General features: G+C 36.8%; 1 protein-coding gene across 1 annotated transcript in view; it reads left to right on the top strand.

The window, feature by feature from the left end:
• The window catches only part of LOC102022645 (25-hydroxycholesterol 7-alpha-hydroxylase), a gene marked incomplete in the record, with an annotated part of 171,251 nt that overhangs the window by 150,622 nt on the left and 6,380 nt on the right, over positions 1–14,249 (top strand). Inside the window, 3 exon segments of the mRNA XM_013518189.1 lie at positions 2,080–2,673; positions 3,132–3,338; positions 13,438–13,613. Of these exon segments, the coding sequence (XP_013373643.1) occupies positions 2,080–2,673; positions 3,132–3,338; positions 13,438–13,613 (977 nt within the window).

Genomic DNA, 14,249 nt, shown 5'->3' on the forward strand with positions numbered 1-14,249 from the left:
GAAAAAATAAGAGAATTCACTTTTTTCCCCAATTATTTGTCAGGCAGATGCTGGCAATTTTATTTAATTAAACTGTGATGGTAAAGCAGGTGTCATAAAATGTGTCCAAACCCAGTTGAGCCCATTTTGTTCTCCCCAAGATAGATGATAGATAGGTAGATAGATAGGTAGATAGATAGATAGATAGATAGATAGATAGATAGATTGATAGATGATAGATAGATGATAGATAGATAGATAGATAGATAGATAGATAGTAAATGGATATCCAGTTTACTTTATGGAAGACATTCTTCGGCATCAGACAAGAAAGAGTAGCTCTTTCAGCCTCACCCTCATTCCTAGATTGGCTCACATAGTTAAATAAATCAGAGGAAAATGGAGTGAAAAATTCAAGTCATATGAATCATTTTTCAAAAGTAAATTGCAGTACATGTACCATATTTTCAAGGTCTAAAATAAAAACGCATTTATCCTGTTTCTGAAAGTTGGTTGAAAGTTATTTAAACACTCTATCCTAAATAAATTGCGACAAATTGAATTTGTGATGCCATTTGACTTACAATATATAACAAATGAAATGTAGTCCAACAACGAGAGAGAGAGAGAGATTAAGTAAAATCATCTAAACGTCCTATGTGTTTTCTGAAAGGAAAGATTTATTAAATGCTATTATGGGGTACTATCTGCATAATATTTCTAATTACAAGGAATTAAAACAGCATTCCAGAGAGAAGAATCCTTACTGTGTGCAGAAAAGCATGGGGGAGAAGCTTCTTATTCAGGCTTTGTCTTGAATGTTTTCTATGCCATTTCCTCAGCTTTCTTAACTGGTAAATGCCTGGGTTGAATTCAGAACTCTGCAAGGTCCTTGCCAGTTTTGAGAGCTAGACATAGTGTAATTGTGCTCCTCGAGGGGTCCTCCTGGTAATACTCACTTGAGGATCTTGCCAGTGATAGAGACTTGTAAACTTTACCTTCAAGCGTTATGAATTAGAACCCTGGAGGAATCTGTATTTTCAACAAGCATCCCAAGTCTAATAGGATAAGTTTTGGCAACAGTGGTAGATGGAAATTAACATATAAAAGTCCTTTTCTCAAGGAATGCTTTCTGACCATTTGCAGTAAGCTAAAGCCAATTCCATATATGCACACCTTCTGTTCTGTCTAACCTAGTCTGTGTCACTACTCATCATGACCCAATGATTTCTTCCTCTTCATATCTCAAGTAAAAAAGAATCCAACCAAATGTGTGAATTTCAGTCACTGCTCAATAAAGTCATGAATGGAAGGATGAACTGACAGGTTCTAGATTAAAATCCTGTGTAAGTTACAATTCAGGGTGTGACTTTGAACGTGTTCCTGAATCTCTTGAACCCCTGTTTTCTCATCCATAAGAATGAAATGCTGGTATTCATGATTTATTTTTATAGTTTTGAATTAGATGGTTCCTTGTGAACTAGATATTTACTTATTTGTAAGGGCATTGTCATTTACCTAAGTTAGCATTATTATATTTGACCAAAGCTAAGATGACACCAAATATATAAATCTCTTTGTCAAATATAAATCTCTTTATCAAATATAAATAAAGAGCATTGGAGTGACATCTTACCAATTTGTTTTACTGCTTTCTGGGAGAAAATGAGAAATGCTTACATAAAGGCATCATGAGAATATTTCAAAAATATTTAAAATGCTTGAGTAGGTCAGCTAAAATTAAAATTGTGAGTATAAACTACCAAATAAAAAGTCATGTAGAACTTTAGTACATTTTTAACTTTATGCTTCTAGAGCTTTTTACACCATCTTGTATTTTCAAGTGAAACATGTAGTACACCTTTGAATGAAATAGATTCCCATTAAACTTTGTGTCTTAGTTAATGCAGTCTTTCTAATTTTGATTAAAATATTTTAAGCTAGGCTTTGTGGTACACACTTGCAAGGCTGAGGCAAGAGGATGAGAGTTCAAGGCCAGCCTGGACTTCACAAGATGACTGTGACTCAAAGAAATGCTAATTTAAGGCATGTATATTTTTTCTGTGCTACCAAATAAACTCATATTTTTTCTTTTTGTAGGCAAATACATAACATTTATCCTCGACCCTTTCCAGTACCAGTTACTGAATAAATATCACAAAAAATTAAGTTTTCGAAGACTTACTCGAAAATTATCAGTGAATGTATTCTCCATCAGGATTGTGGAAAACCATGAGGACCTGGACCATGAGCTTCACGGTGCCTATCAGTTTTTGCAAGGCAAGTCATTGGACATAATCCTGGAAGATATGTTACAAAATATGAAACAAACATTTGAGTCTCAGCTATTAATCAATAACACCAATTGGAACACAGCGCAAATGTTGACATTTTGCTGCTCGATAGTATTTGAGATCACATTTACAACAATGTATGGAAAAGTTCCTAGTGCGGACAGAAAAAAATTTATCAGTGAGCTGAGAAATAACATTTTAAAATTTGATGACAAATTCCCATATTTGGTGTCTGACATACCCATTGAGCTTCTACGAAATGTCAAATCTCTACGGGAGAAGCTTATAAAATGCATGACACCAGAGGAATTAGCAAAGATACCAGGAAGCTCTGAAGTTGTTCAGAAGAGGCAGGATATTCTGGAGAAATACTACGGACTCAAGGACCTTGATATAGGAGGTAAGAAACTTCTGAATTATTACTTGCCTAAAATAAAATAATTTACGGTAGACCTTTGAAATAAAAAGGCAAAATGGCGACCTTGGAATTTTTTATGCTCTTTCTAATTGGCTAATGATAAAATGTTTTACTCTGAAAAAACCCTCTCTGATAATTGATTTTTTTTTTTTTTTTTGCTGAGGTGGTAAAACAAGATACTTAATGATGATAATGAGAAAGAGTATAACTAAGCAGCATTACTCCTCTTATCTCATCCCCCACTTTCCTGCCCCCATACACATTACATTTTAAACTATTCTCATTAAGCAGAAAATTAGACTTCAGAAGCCTATTGGTTCTCATTAGCATGCACTGATCCTTGGCTGGGTCTGTGTCCTAACATCTTTTAATTAGCACACTGCAAATCTAATCAGTGTAATAAATGCTATTAATCTTCCTTTTCACTTATTTTCTCCCAGCACATCATTTTGCCCTTCTCTGGGCCTCTATTGCAAACAGTATTCCAGTTATGTTCTGGGCAATGTATTATGTTCTCCGTCACCCTGAAGCTGTGGAAGCACTGCATGACGAAATTGACCATTTGCTGCAGTCAACAGGTCAAAAGAAAGGCTCTGGACTTTCCATCCACCTCACCAGAGAACAATTGGACAGCCTGGTCTGCCTAGGTAATTTATTTTTATCTATTGTGAAGAAAAGAAGGTACCTCTCTGCAAACTCAGTTTATCACTCATAGCTGTTTACCAAGAGGTGGAGGACACAGCTGCCTAATTGACATAATAACACCCGTTTACATCAATTATAAATTATGTAGTTTATAGCTGTAGACACTCTCATTGCATGTAAACATTAAGGCCTAGGTAATTAACTATGCAAGGTATGCAAAAGGCTAAACCAAAGCTTTGCAGTTATTTGAAAAAAATAGTTTATGCCTATTAAGTCGTTTGATTCTGAGCATCTGTTGGGGTGCTAATGCTTTCCAAACACTGCTGCACTGTCTTGACAAGCAAAGGATTTGAGGATTGAAAAGCAAAGTAGTTCAGAGAGGCAACTTGTGTGCAAAATGCATTCATTCTCCTTTAAAATGCTGTCTATATTTTTAGGCAGAGATTAGTGTGTTTTGTATAGTGCGGAGTATATAGTTCTCAGAAATGTAGTAAAAATGCTTCCCACTGGAAATTCATCATTTCGGTGACTCAAGAAGAAAAGGGAGAAAGAAGGGAGGAAGGGAGAAAATGCCAACTTCACACCGCTTCATGTATAATATTGATATTTTATAAAATATTCACTGACTCGTGAGATATCCATGTTCACTATTTCAAATACTTTTGAGGTTAAAAGGACCGTCATTTAAAAAAATTCTACACGGTCCTGTACATCTGTAACATGAGTTCCTGATTGCAGCAGATTGCATTCACCTTTCCTGGTTTTGAGGTGGCTTTTAAATATGTACCATTAAGGTAAATGCTACATCAGTGTGTTTTCCTCTATGCCCTATGTGCTTACATTTCACCCTGTAGTGCTTTTTAGGATACAGTATTCCCAGTTCCTTTGGACAAATGAGGGGAAAATGCTCATATATGTCTTTTAGCTCCCTCTTTGACAATCTAGGCTGGTGTTTTCCTCTGTGTTGGCCTCAACTTATCTTTTAAATGCATTCTATGTGTTTTGATTGCAAGCTCTGAGAGCAAAGGCCTTCTTGGTCTTGGTCATGGTTGACCACTTTGGAACTGAGAAGAAGGGCCCCAGTGTTGTAGAGATTGTTCTCCCTGATCAGGCTAAGACAAATCAGAGGCAGTAACAGAAAGTGTGCCCTATGCTGGGCAAGGTTAGAAAAAATGTCACCTTGCTGTTTGATGTCGTATGGATTATCGAAGGAATCTTGTATTTGCTTTGAAAAGAAAATAATCTTAACAGTATAATAACACAAACATTATTTTATTTTTCTTTGCAGAATTTTCATGGAGCACATACACAAAATTTGTCACAAATTTTGGGTAGTTGCTTCTACTTTGATATATTTTCTGGATAGTTTCTATGAAGATGTGAATGGCATTCTCCATATAGACATATCATTTCCATTTCTTTTTATGAATAAGATGGTGCATACTGAAAAGTAATGCAAATAAACTTCAAGGAATATGTGTTTATATTTTGTACAGAATTATTACTCAAATTAATTTGAAATTCATCAATACTCTTTACTCACAACTCCTTGTCACTGAAAGAAAAAAATCATTTCTAAGTGTGTTATTAAAGTAGAAATGTTGGAATTTATTTAAGCAGAAGAAATGGCAAATTCTAGGGCAATACTTTGAGCTCATTGAAATCCATAGCTGAACCTATGCACTCCCATCCTTGGCACATTCTTAAATTTATATCTCTCCTGTCATCAACCAAGGAGTAAAAAGAATAAAAATCCCAAGTGAGTTGAGAGCTACCTGCTAAGGCAATGCCTTCAGCTGCCAACAAGACTTATCATGACCTGGGTCACCAGTAGAGGCCACTGTTGTTTTTATGAGAATTTCAGATGATAGAGCTGATTATCTTCAGGATGACAATAAGTATTTCTTTTTCTTTCATGAGATAGGTTCAGTCAAATTAGGACAGAATTTTTAGTCAGTTACATAGCAGATAACTTCTGTAATTAGTTGTAGCTCAATTATAGTGTTCTCCCATATCAAAAAAAGCATAAACTCAGCACAAAGGCAAGATGAAACAACTAAATATTTACAGTGCATCGCGTGGTATGAGTGTGTGCGTGTACCCTTTTTTTCTACTTCAGGAATGATTCTATGTATTTTAAGTGTAATTTTTATTTTATTTAAAGAGTATCTTAAATTTTTATCATAAGAAAAATATTCCATAATGAAATGAATGCTGCATTTTTTTTACCAAGAAGGAGTACTTTACCATTAGCACAACAAAAGAGATTTCTCTTTTAACAGAGAGTTTACATGTCAAAATACTTTATAAGTCACTGTTGAGAATTTAGAATGCCAGAGGCTGTGTAAGTAATTTTTAAAAATCATTTAAGTAATTTTAAAAATCAAGAGGCTAGTTTCTGCTTTTTTCCAATGCTCTTCAGATTTTCTTTAAAATGATTCTACTCTTTTCTCTTAAAGAAAATACAATTTTGAGGGCTGGGGATTTAGCTCAGCGGCAAAGCGCCTGCCTAGCAAGCGTAAGGTCGTGAGTTCAGTTCCCGGTACAGGAGGAAAAAAAAAAAAAAAAAAGAAAATACAATTTTTTAGTTTTGTGTTTATATATCTTATTAAAGATTCTGCTTATTATAACCTCACTGTAAGCTATTAATATTTAGTAAATAGCTCTACAACTAAATTTAAGTGAAACTTAAAATAATATAAATACAATGTGGTTCAGATCTCTGTTACCTGTGGTCAAAATCTCAATATGAAAAGCTGCTGATGGAATGGAAGTTTAAGAAACTCTGTGAAAAAGTGAGAATTTTTCAGTTGTTTAGAAAGAAAAAGCCAAAGTGGAGGTAGGACTTAGAACTTTAGGTTTAAACTACAGTATAAGACAAAGAAAAGGAAAACAGGTGATCCAGAGAGAAGAAAAATGTTAATGAAGTGATAGTAAAGCTCTCAAAATTAAAATTTTACAAATTGATAGCAAATAGTCTTGATGAACACTACTTTACCTGAATAATATATATAAACAACTTAATGTAATGGCATGAGTATAGACTCAATAATTGCTACCTACTGTTATCAAAATAATATTTAATTTCTATAATATCCCTGTGATGCTTATATTGTTCTCTTCCTTTTCAATTATCCTTGATCCAAGCTGGCATCATATTTAAGTCTACCATCTCCCACAGGGATGCTATTTCTCCATATCCCCCAGGAAAAAAGCAAAAGTAATTCCAATAAGAACATGAGCCAAAGAAAATTACAACTTCTGAACAGCTCAAGTAAACTGTAGGTACCAAATTTGTTCAATTAAACATCCTGAAATAGAGGAGAGTTACAAACAGTCCAGTTGAGGGATGTTAGAATACAGAAAGCCCCATGAAAGTAGAGCTGCACAAAATCTGTAATACTATTTTTTTAAATGCAAAGGCCATAAATTATAATTCTAGAATTGTAAGTTTGAAGTGTTCAACGAATTCTAGTAAGTACTGTTAGCCCGTTGCTTGTGTCACTTGGTGGTACGGGAGATCCAGAAAAGAGAATCAGTTGGAAATTATAAAGGTCCATTAATAACAAACAACAGTGATCTTTAGATATAATCCATGTTAAAGATATTATTTCAATATTTCAAAGCAAATTTATATACTTAAATTATTTCATGTGATCTTACCCAAGATACACTGAGCAACTGTGGCTGCTATTATTTGCCATTATTTTTACAGATTAAAAAATTCTCAGGTGCTAAATAACTCATCAAAGGGTGTGGAAGTGATAAAAAAGAGAAGCAGGATTTTCGCTTGTGTTTTCTGCCCATAACCCCATCTTTCTCCTCACACCTGTTTGATTTGAGAGCAGTAGGAATCTCTTTTCATTGTCTCACCTGAGAAAGGAAAGGAACCCTTTATATCTTGATTCTACAAAGCCAGCAATGATATGCACATAGACAAGATTAGGAAATGTGGGTCAGATCAGGATACAGTGAACCTAAATTTTTAACTTTAGGATAAGACATTATAGATGGTAATGTTGTTGTTTTGTTTTATGGTAGGGCCGGGGATTGGACCCAGGGTCTTGTACTGTACCACTGAGTCACATTCCCAGCCTGGTAATATTAATAATTACTTACTATATGCCAAACACTATGTTAAGAGCTTTGTGTATCTTAGTGCATTTTATTCTTAAGTATCATTATTTTCCTTTAATGACTGACTAGCAAGCTGCAGAAAGATTAACTAATCACCCAAGTCTTACGATTAGCTAGTGTATAGTAGGCCCAAATGTTGATGCGAGGTCTGCCTGACCAGTACCTGACCATAACCTCTGTTACCCTAGGCAAAATTGCTCTAGAATGTATCAGACAGATTGACCATATACATTTTTTTTGCAAGGTATGTATCACTGATTCTCAATTGTAGCAGCATTTGAATTTGAGGATAGGGCTAGAGTTCACGTTAGAATCTTAAGGGTATGTTTTCAAATAAAAATAAGCAATTTTAGAGTAGTTTAAGATTTATGGCAAAGATACAAAAATAGTAGAGAGAATTCTACTACATATACCCCTCACACAATTTCCTTTATCTTGTATCTACTGGTATATCTGTCATAATCGTGGGCATTGTTTTGAAAAAGTTCAATGTTATAAAATAATTGTATACTTGAAAAGTGAAAAGTTTACATAATTCAGACAATTCTGAAGTTTACCAAAATCGTCTCTGAGATAGAAGAAGCATAAATTCTACTTCGTGTTAGGAGTTTCTAACTGGAGAGGGGGAAAGGGTATTTTCCACGAAAGGGTACATCAGAAACCTGGGAATTTGGGCATTTGAGATTTTTATATGTATTATAAGGAAACATCAGCAAAGTGATAAGTACATATTTGGATGTTCGTCTGATTTCTCATTTTAAAACGAAGCTAAGGGGGTTTGATAGGACAGTGAATGATGGAAACAGAAGCTGGAAGGAATGAAAGGGAACTTTAATGCAAAGCAAGTAGCAGATTATTGTAGTTAGGTCTGAAAAAGATGAGGAAACTTACAGCATGGTAGAAACTAGCATAAAGCAGTAGTTCTCAGCCTTGATTGCTCATTGGAATCCCCTGGGACCTTAAAAAAAAACCCGTTATCCCTGGTCCTCCCCCAGAGATTCTGATTTCATTATTTTGGACTGAAGGCTAATGGTTTCTAAAGCTCCCCAGGTAATTGCAATTTGTAGTCAAGGTTCAAAACCACTAATTTAAAGGTATTAAGTTAAGGTAGTAGTTCTGATTCTGCTGGGCTCAATGAAGCATTTATTTTTTCCAACAACCCCCAGGGACTCTAATGGATAGCCTGGACTGCTAATAGCCTCTGGGATATCAGTTTAAAACAAACTATGGAGATGCTATTTCAAAAATATTTTTCTCATCTACTCCCAGGAAATATCAGTAGGTGTATGGTGTTGAGAACACAGAAAATAATTTTCCCAATGAAATAGTACACCTAATTCTGCCACATTTTAAGAGACATGTTGACTAACTGATTTCATCCAGCATGTCAAAAGACTGAATACTACATATTCCTGACACGATTAGAAAATGGCATGGTAGTTGTCTTTACATATATTTAAAGGTCTGTTATATGGAAAAGAATTTTTGCCTATCTGTTTTATAAAGGCTGAAAATTTAAGGGAAGGAAATTTCACTACCATCTGAAAAATAGTGTTCTACTAAAATGGGCTTGCAGAATGCCACCATTGGAGTTATCCTGTATGAAATTATGCAACATCAAATTGTTTAGAGAATAGATTTTAGTAGTTCTCATCACAAATAACTGATAAATATATGAGGCAGTGCATCTGTCTATTAGACTAATTGAGCATATATATGTATATATATTTGACAACACTCTGTATAACATAAATATATAGATTTTTATTTATCAATTTTAAAAACTTGTACAGTATCTGCTGTAGGCCTTTGGTAACATTCCTGCTTATGTGTACTTTGTGACTTTGAACTACCTAGATGCCATATGCGTGTGGGTCACATCCATCTGTTGTGTTCCCTTTTCTCAGCAACAGGAGTGACCCAGTGTCCTGAGCAAACTAGAACCTTAACAAATATTTGTTGACTACGTTGAATTTATATATATATATATACTTTAGCAATAAGCTAAAGCGCGTACGTGCAGTGCAATGTGAAAGTAGACATTTCTAATAATCTAGGTTTATTTTAACTTTATTCAAATATTTAATTGTTGAACCCAAAACTTGTGGTTTTGCTACAGATTATTTGATTATCACAGTTCCTTCTATACCTTTTCATCTGTTTGGCCGGTAGTTATGTAGAAACATGCACACATGCACTTATTGTCCCTCACTCCACTTCATCGTAGCTTCCAGATCTCCGTCCTCTTCTTCCCCTTTCTCCTCTCTCTTCCACCCAAGTGTTCAGCCCAAGCGACTGTGGCAGGGCCTGCTGTTCATTTTAGTCCAGCCATCCCTGATCACCGTGGCTAATCAGAAGGCATGCCAGCCTGCACCAATCAGTAGGATGACCCAAATTAACAGCCTGGCCGTGTCACAGTGCATTCATTCCACATACACAGACATGGCTTAAGTGTGAGGAAGAAACCGGATGTGCTTGTGTTTGCTTGTAATATGCATTATTGATTGCCATGTTCTGCTTTAGCACTTTAAATCTGCAAATGAGAATCATCTGTCAATTATTGCAGCCAGAATCAAGATCAGAGGTCTAAAGAGAAAATGTGTGCGCCTTTTTCTACCAGCATTTTCTTTGATTTGCCATTTTCTTCCAGTTATATTGTAAAGCATCTATGTAGACCGTCGCCAGTTCTTTGTTTAATCAGAATAGTTTTATATTCTGAAAAGATAAACATCTCTACCATAGGTGGAAGAAGAATGTATTGCAGGTTCAGAATTGTGAGTTCAGTGCAGGATTTAGAAATCCAATTACCTCGTGGATACCAGTCACTAAAACTCGGTTCGTGATACAGCACAGGCAGTCTGATCTCAGTCCCAGTTGTGATTGTTGGCACCTTGTAGGGCCTGGTGTAAATTCTATCCCCAAAATATTTGCATTCCTGATAGCCATTTTCCTACCATGCATTCTAATAATGAAAGGGTCCTATTACCTGCTAAATGTTGGTGTAAATTAACAATTCATTATGCACAATAAGTTATATAAAACATTTACAGATAGAGATCATGTTTAATTAAAATTAACCTCCATATGAAAGCGAATGCACTAATGATTCACAATGACCTTTTATTACCTGCAGTCCCTTGTTTTGGCTGTATGATTGACAGCTTGCTGTTTGGCTACCATGTTGAATTTCAGCTGACAAGACTTTTCATTTTAACTCAATTTGCCCGCCTATCACAAGCTGGTGGCAGGCCAGACCCAAGTCACCCAGCTTTGCCTCAGCAGCTTGCTCTAGTTCTCATTAGTACGCATTTATTCAGTGGAAATTGGAAGACAAATGCTTGAAGGCATGTGAACTAAGTATAGCAAATTAGGTTTAAAGACTGAATATTTATAAGTATATGGAAAGGTTTTTTTTTTTAATTCTAGAGCGAATTGAGAACTGAGTGCTAGCTTTGGTATAAAAGAAATGAAGATAGAAAGGGGACGATTCTAAGAATAACAATACTATAAGCTTTTTCTTTCCATTTTGGAGATATGTAAAATCTCTCTGACAACACCTTATCAAATAAAAACCTGGCTTCTCTTTCATGAAATGCTTGCACAATGAAGTTTAGCACTTCGTGTGTGAGAAGGGGAAAAAAATGAGGGTCATGTTCATTTGTTGCTTGGTTATCCCTTGGTATGTTTTAAATTGCCTTGTTTGTTCGGCACTAGCACAGAAACAGATGTTGCTCTACCGTGCAGGATAATTTACTGTACCTCCTGGTGTAGCATGGACGTCCTCCCAGGGCCCAGCTGGTCTGTCAGTGGCACTGGCTGGTGTCTGCTCAACTATGACAACTACAAGTAGAGGCTGCAATTGTGTGTGTGTGTGTGTGTGTGTGTGTGTGCAGTTGTCATTCTTCTCAATGTATAGCTCTGCTTGCATTTATACTGAGGGTGGCTGGAAAGCTGCTGTTGTCTGAGTCTGTATGTTGGACTGCAGGATACCATAAGCGCGACTCTTCATTGTTGATAATAACGAACTCATTACTTTTGTCGTCTAATGATTATCGGCATGATCGCTCAGAGCTAGAGCCAATCTCGTCTTGCACACATAACTGGTACTGGAAAGTAAAACAGATTTGTCACTTACGATCTGACTGCTGAGCCACACTTTGAGCTCCATTATTGTGATTAACTTCTGCATAAGATATGCTTGCCCAATTGTCATTTGTGATACTGTGGTGGGCACAAGCTGCCACGCTCCCCAAGAGCACATGGGCCAATGGGATGTGACCATGTTATTCAGACTCTTAAATGCCTGGCCTGTCACAGCAGCCACCTCACCATTGTTTTGCTTTTACGTTTCTTCTTCCCACACCCCTACTGAACTTGTTTGGTGAACAGCTCCGCTACATATGTCATCTACCATTTCATACCACAGGCTAAAATGATGCAATGCTATTGTTGGTCCACCAGGGCCAGCAGCAGTACATGGGAAGCTGAGCCATGCTTTTCACCATAGAAATGTTGGTTGTTGGTGTCCTGCCAACTGAAATCCGTCGTGTCAGGTGCCTTGTGGCTATCCGCAGTAGAGTCCATGTTCCAAAACCAAAGTTCTTTTCTGGCCTCATCACCAGCAAACCGATTTGACTCTGCCTGATTATAATAACGAAGGCAGTCCAAGAGAATATGCACAGCCTCACTGTACGTCACATTGAATCACCACACTGCCCACAAGGAGCTGACCGCAGCCTCATTTCTTTAGACAAATGCATGCTTAAGGAAAAACCTCCTGGGAGAGGGCACCCAAAGCAACTCCATATCCCTATGGAAGCTGTGCATAGATTTAAAATTTACTGAAATAACATTTTTTGCTTTTTGTGGGATGTGAGCTTTCTGAAGGGCCTGCCTTTAGTAATCTAATAATTGAGTACTGAGTGTGTCTGAGTTTTGGTGAACACTACGAAACTGGGCTGTGTGTGTGTGTGTGTGTGTGTCTGATTTTCAAATTGCAAGTCATAAACACAACTATTTTATTAGCATGTAAAAGGGAGAGGGAAAAAACTCCATTTGGAGCTCTTTTTCACATTGCTGATTAGAAAGAATCAAGCTTTATATTCTAAGACCCATTCACGCTGGTGGAAACATAGTCAGTTTTGATTATGAAGGGAGAGATGCAGACCGAGACAGGAGCTACACGCTGATATGCATGCTATCAGAATGATTTATGCAAATTATGCATATTATTCCCAAAGGAATTCCTCCTCAAACTGCCAGGATAAATTGCCGGAAATTAGCCATAAAATCTGTCGTGCTAGGAGCAAAAGGTGAAGGCCACTGGGAAAGCAAGGACATTCAGCTTCTGGAATCTTCTAGGATATGATGGTGGCTGTTATTTTCTCTAGATGCTGCAGAAAATACGAGGTTTTTTTTCTAAACCCTATATAAGTATTTTTCTTTTGAAATTTTTCCAGCAAACGCTGACTCACATTTTATTTACAGCTAGCATAAAAGAAATTAAGTGCTAAGCTGTCTCAGAAAGCACCACTACAATTACTTTACTATTAACTGCCTAAATGGTTATTAAATGGCTAAGCCTGTCTGAAGGCTGGTGAAATAATCTACCAGCAGTGAGCTGTAAGTGGGATGTAATTTTACCTTCCAATAGCTGTACTTTTACCACAGCATTCTCTCTTGTAGATCATTTTCTCTTATAAAAATCCGAATCAGTGGCTTTCTCTGCCAAATACTGCAGTGCTACTTCCTCCCTGTTCAATGCTCCCGGGTTGTGTTGGGGTTGGGCCACCCCATCCTTACCTTGCCACGGCAGCCAGCATGGGCTCCCACTTGGGGCTTAGTGGATGTGATAAGAAATGGTTTCCTTTTCAATTAAGGCTATTCGTAATGAGCTTTAATGCCCAGTTGAGAGCTCTTTTCAGAAGCAGTCATATTTCAGCAATCACTGTTTGTTTCCTTCAGAAAGCATCATTTTCGAGGCCCTTCGGCTGTCCTCATATTCCAGCACTATTCGTTTCGTTGAAGAGGACTTTATCCTCAGTTCAGAGACGGGCGACCTCTGTCTGCGAAAGGGAGACTTGGTAGCCATCTTTCCTCCAGCCATACATGGTGACCCTGAAGTCTTTGACTCTCCAGAGGTAAATAAGCATCAATACAATGATTGTTCATTGCTAATTCTTAGACATGGCCAGCACATTCCTCTTCCTTATAATCACTCTCTTTTCCTCTTGTAACCTCATTTCAGGAGAGATCTGATAACTTCTAGTCTTCCTCCTGATCAGAAGGTTTTCATCTGTTTTTTATTGTTTGGCAGTCCATCACTCACATCTTGGATCAGTGATCCCATAGCCTTTACACCGAGCTACTTTCTCCACACTTTTTTTGAGACAGGGTCTCACTAAGTTGCTAAATTTCCCAGACTGGGTTTTAAATTTGGGATCCTCCTGCCTCAGCCTCTCGGAACGTTCAGGTTACAAGTGTATGCCACCATGCCAGGTTAAAGTTGTCCTCTTTTCTAAAGTATCTTCTAAGAATCCATCTTGAAAGGTTTTGCATCTAGAAATAGAAATGCAGTGATAAATCCAAACACTATTTGAGTCAAATAAAATGGTAATTTTATCTTGACCAACAGTACTTTTAGCACCAGATTTTATTTGGGATGTAGCCATTGACAGATGGCACAGAAAATAAGTAACTCTTTTTCTAGATGTTTTCAAAGTAGAATTGATCCTCCCGAAGTCAAATACCATTGTTACTATGGTCAAGCCCAAGCA

This window comes from Chinchilla lanigera, unplaced genomic scaffold (genome assembly GCF_000276665.1).
Source record: "Chinchilla lanigera isolate Chin_1 unplaced genomic scaffold, ChiLan1.0 scaffold00043, whole genome shotgun sequence".
In the NCBI taxonomy this organism is placed as follows: Eukaryota; Metazoa; Chordata; class Mammalia; order Rodentia; family Chinchillidae; genus Chinchilla; species Chinchilla lanigera.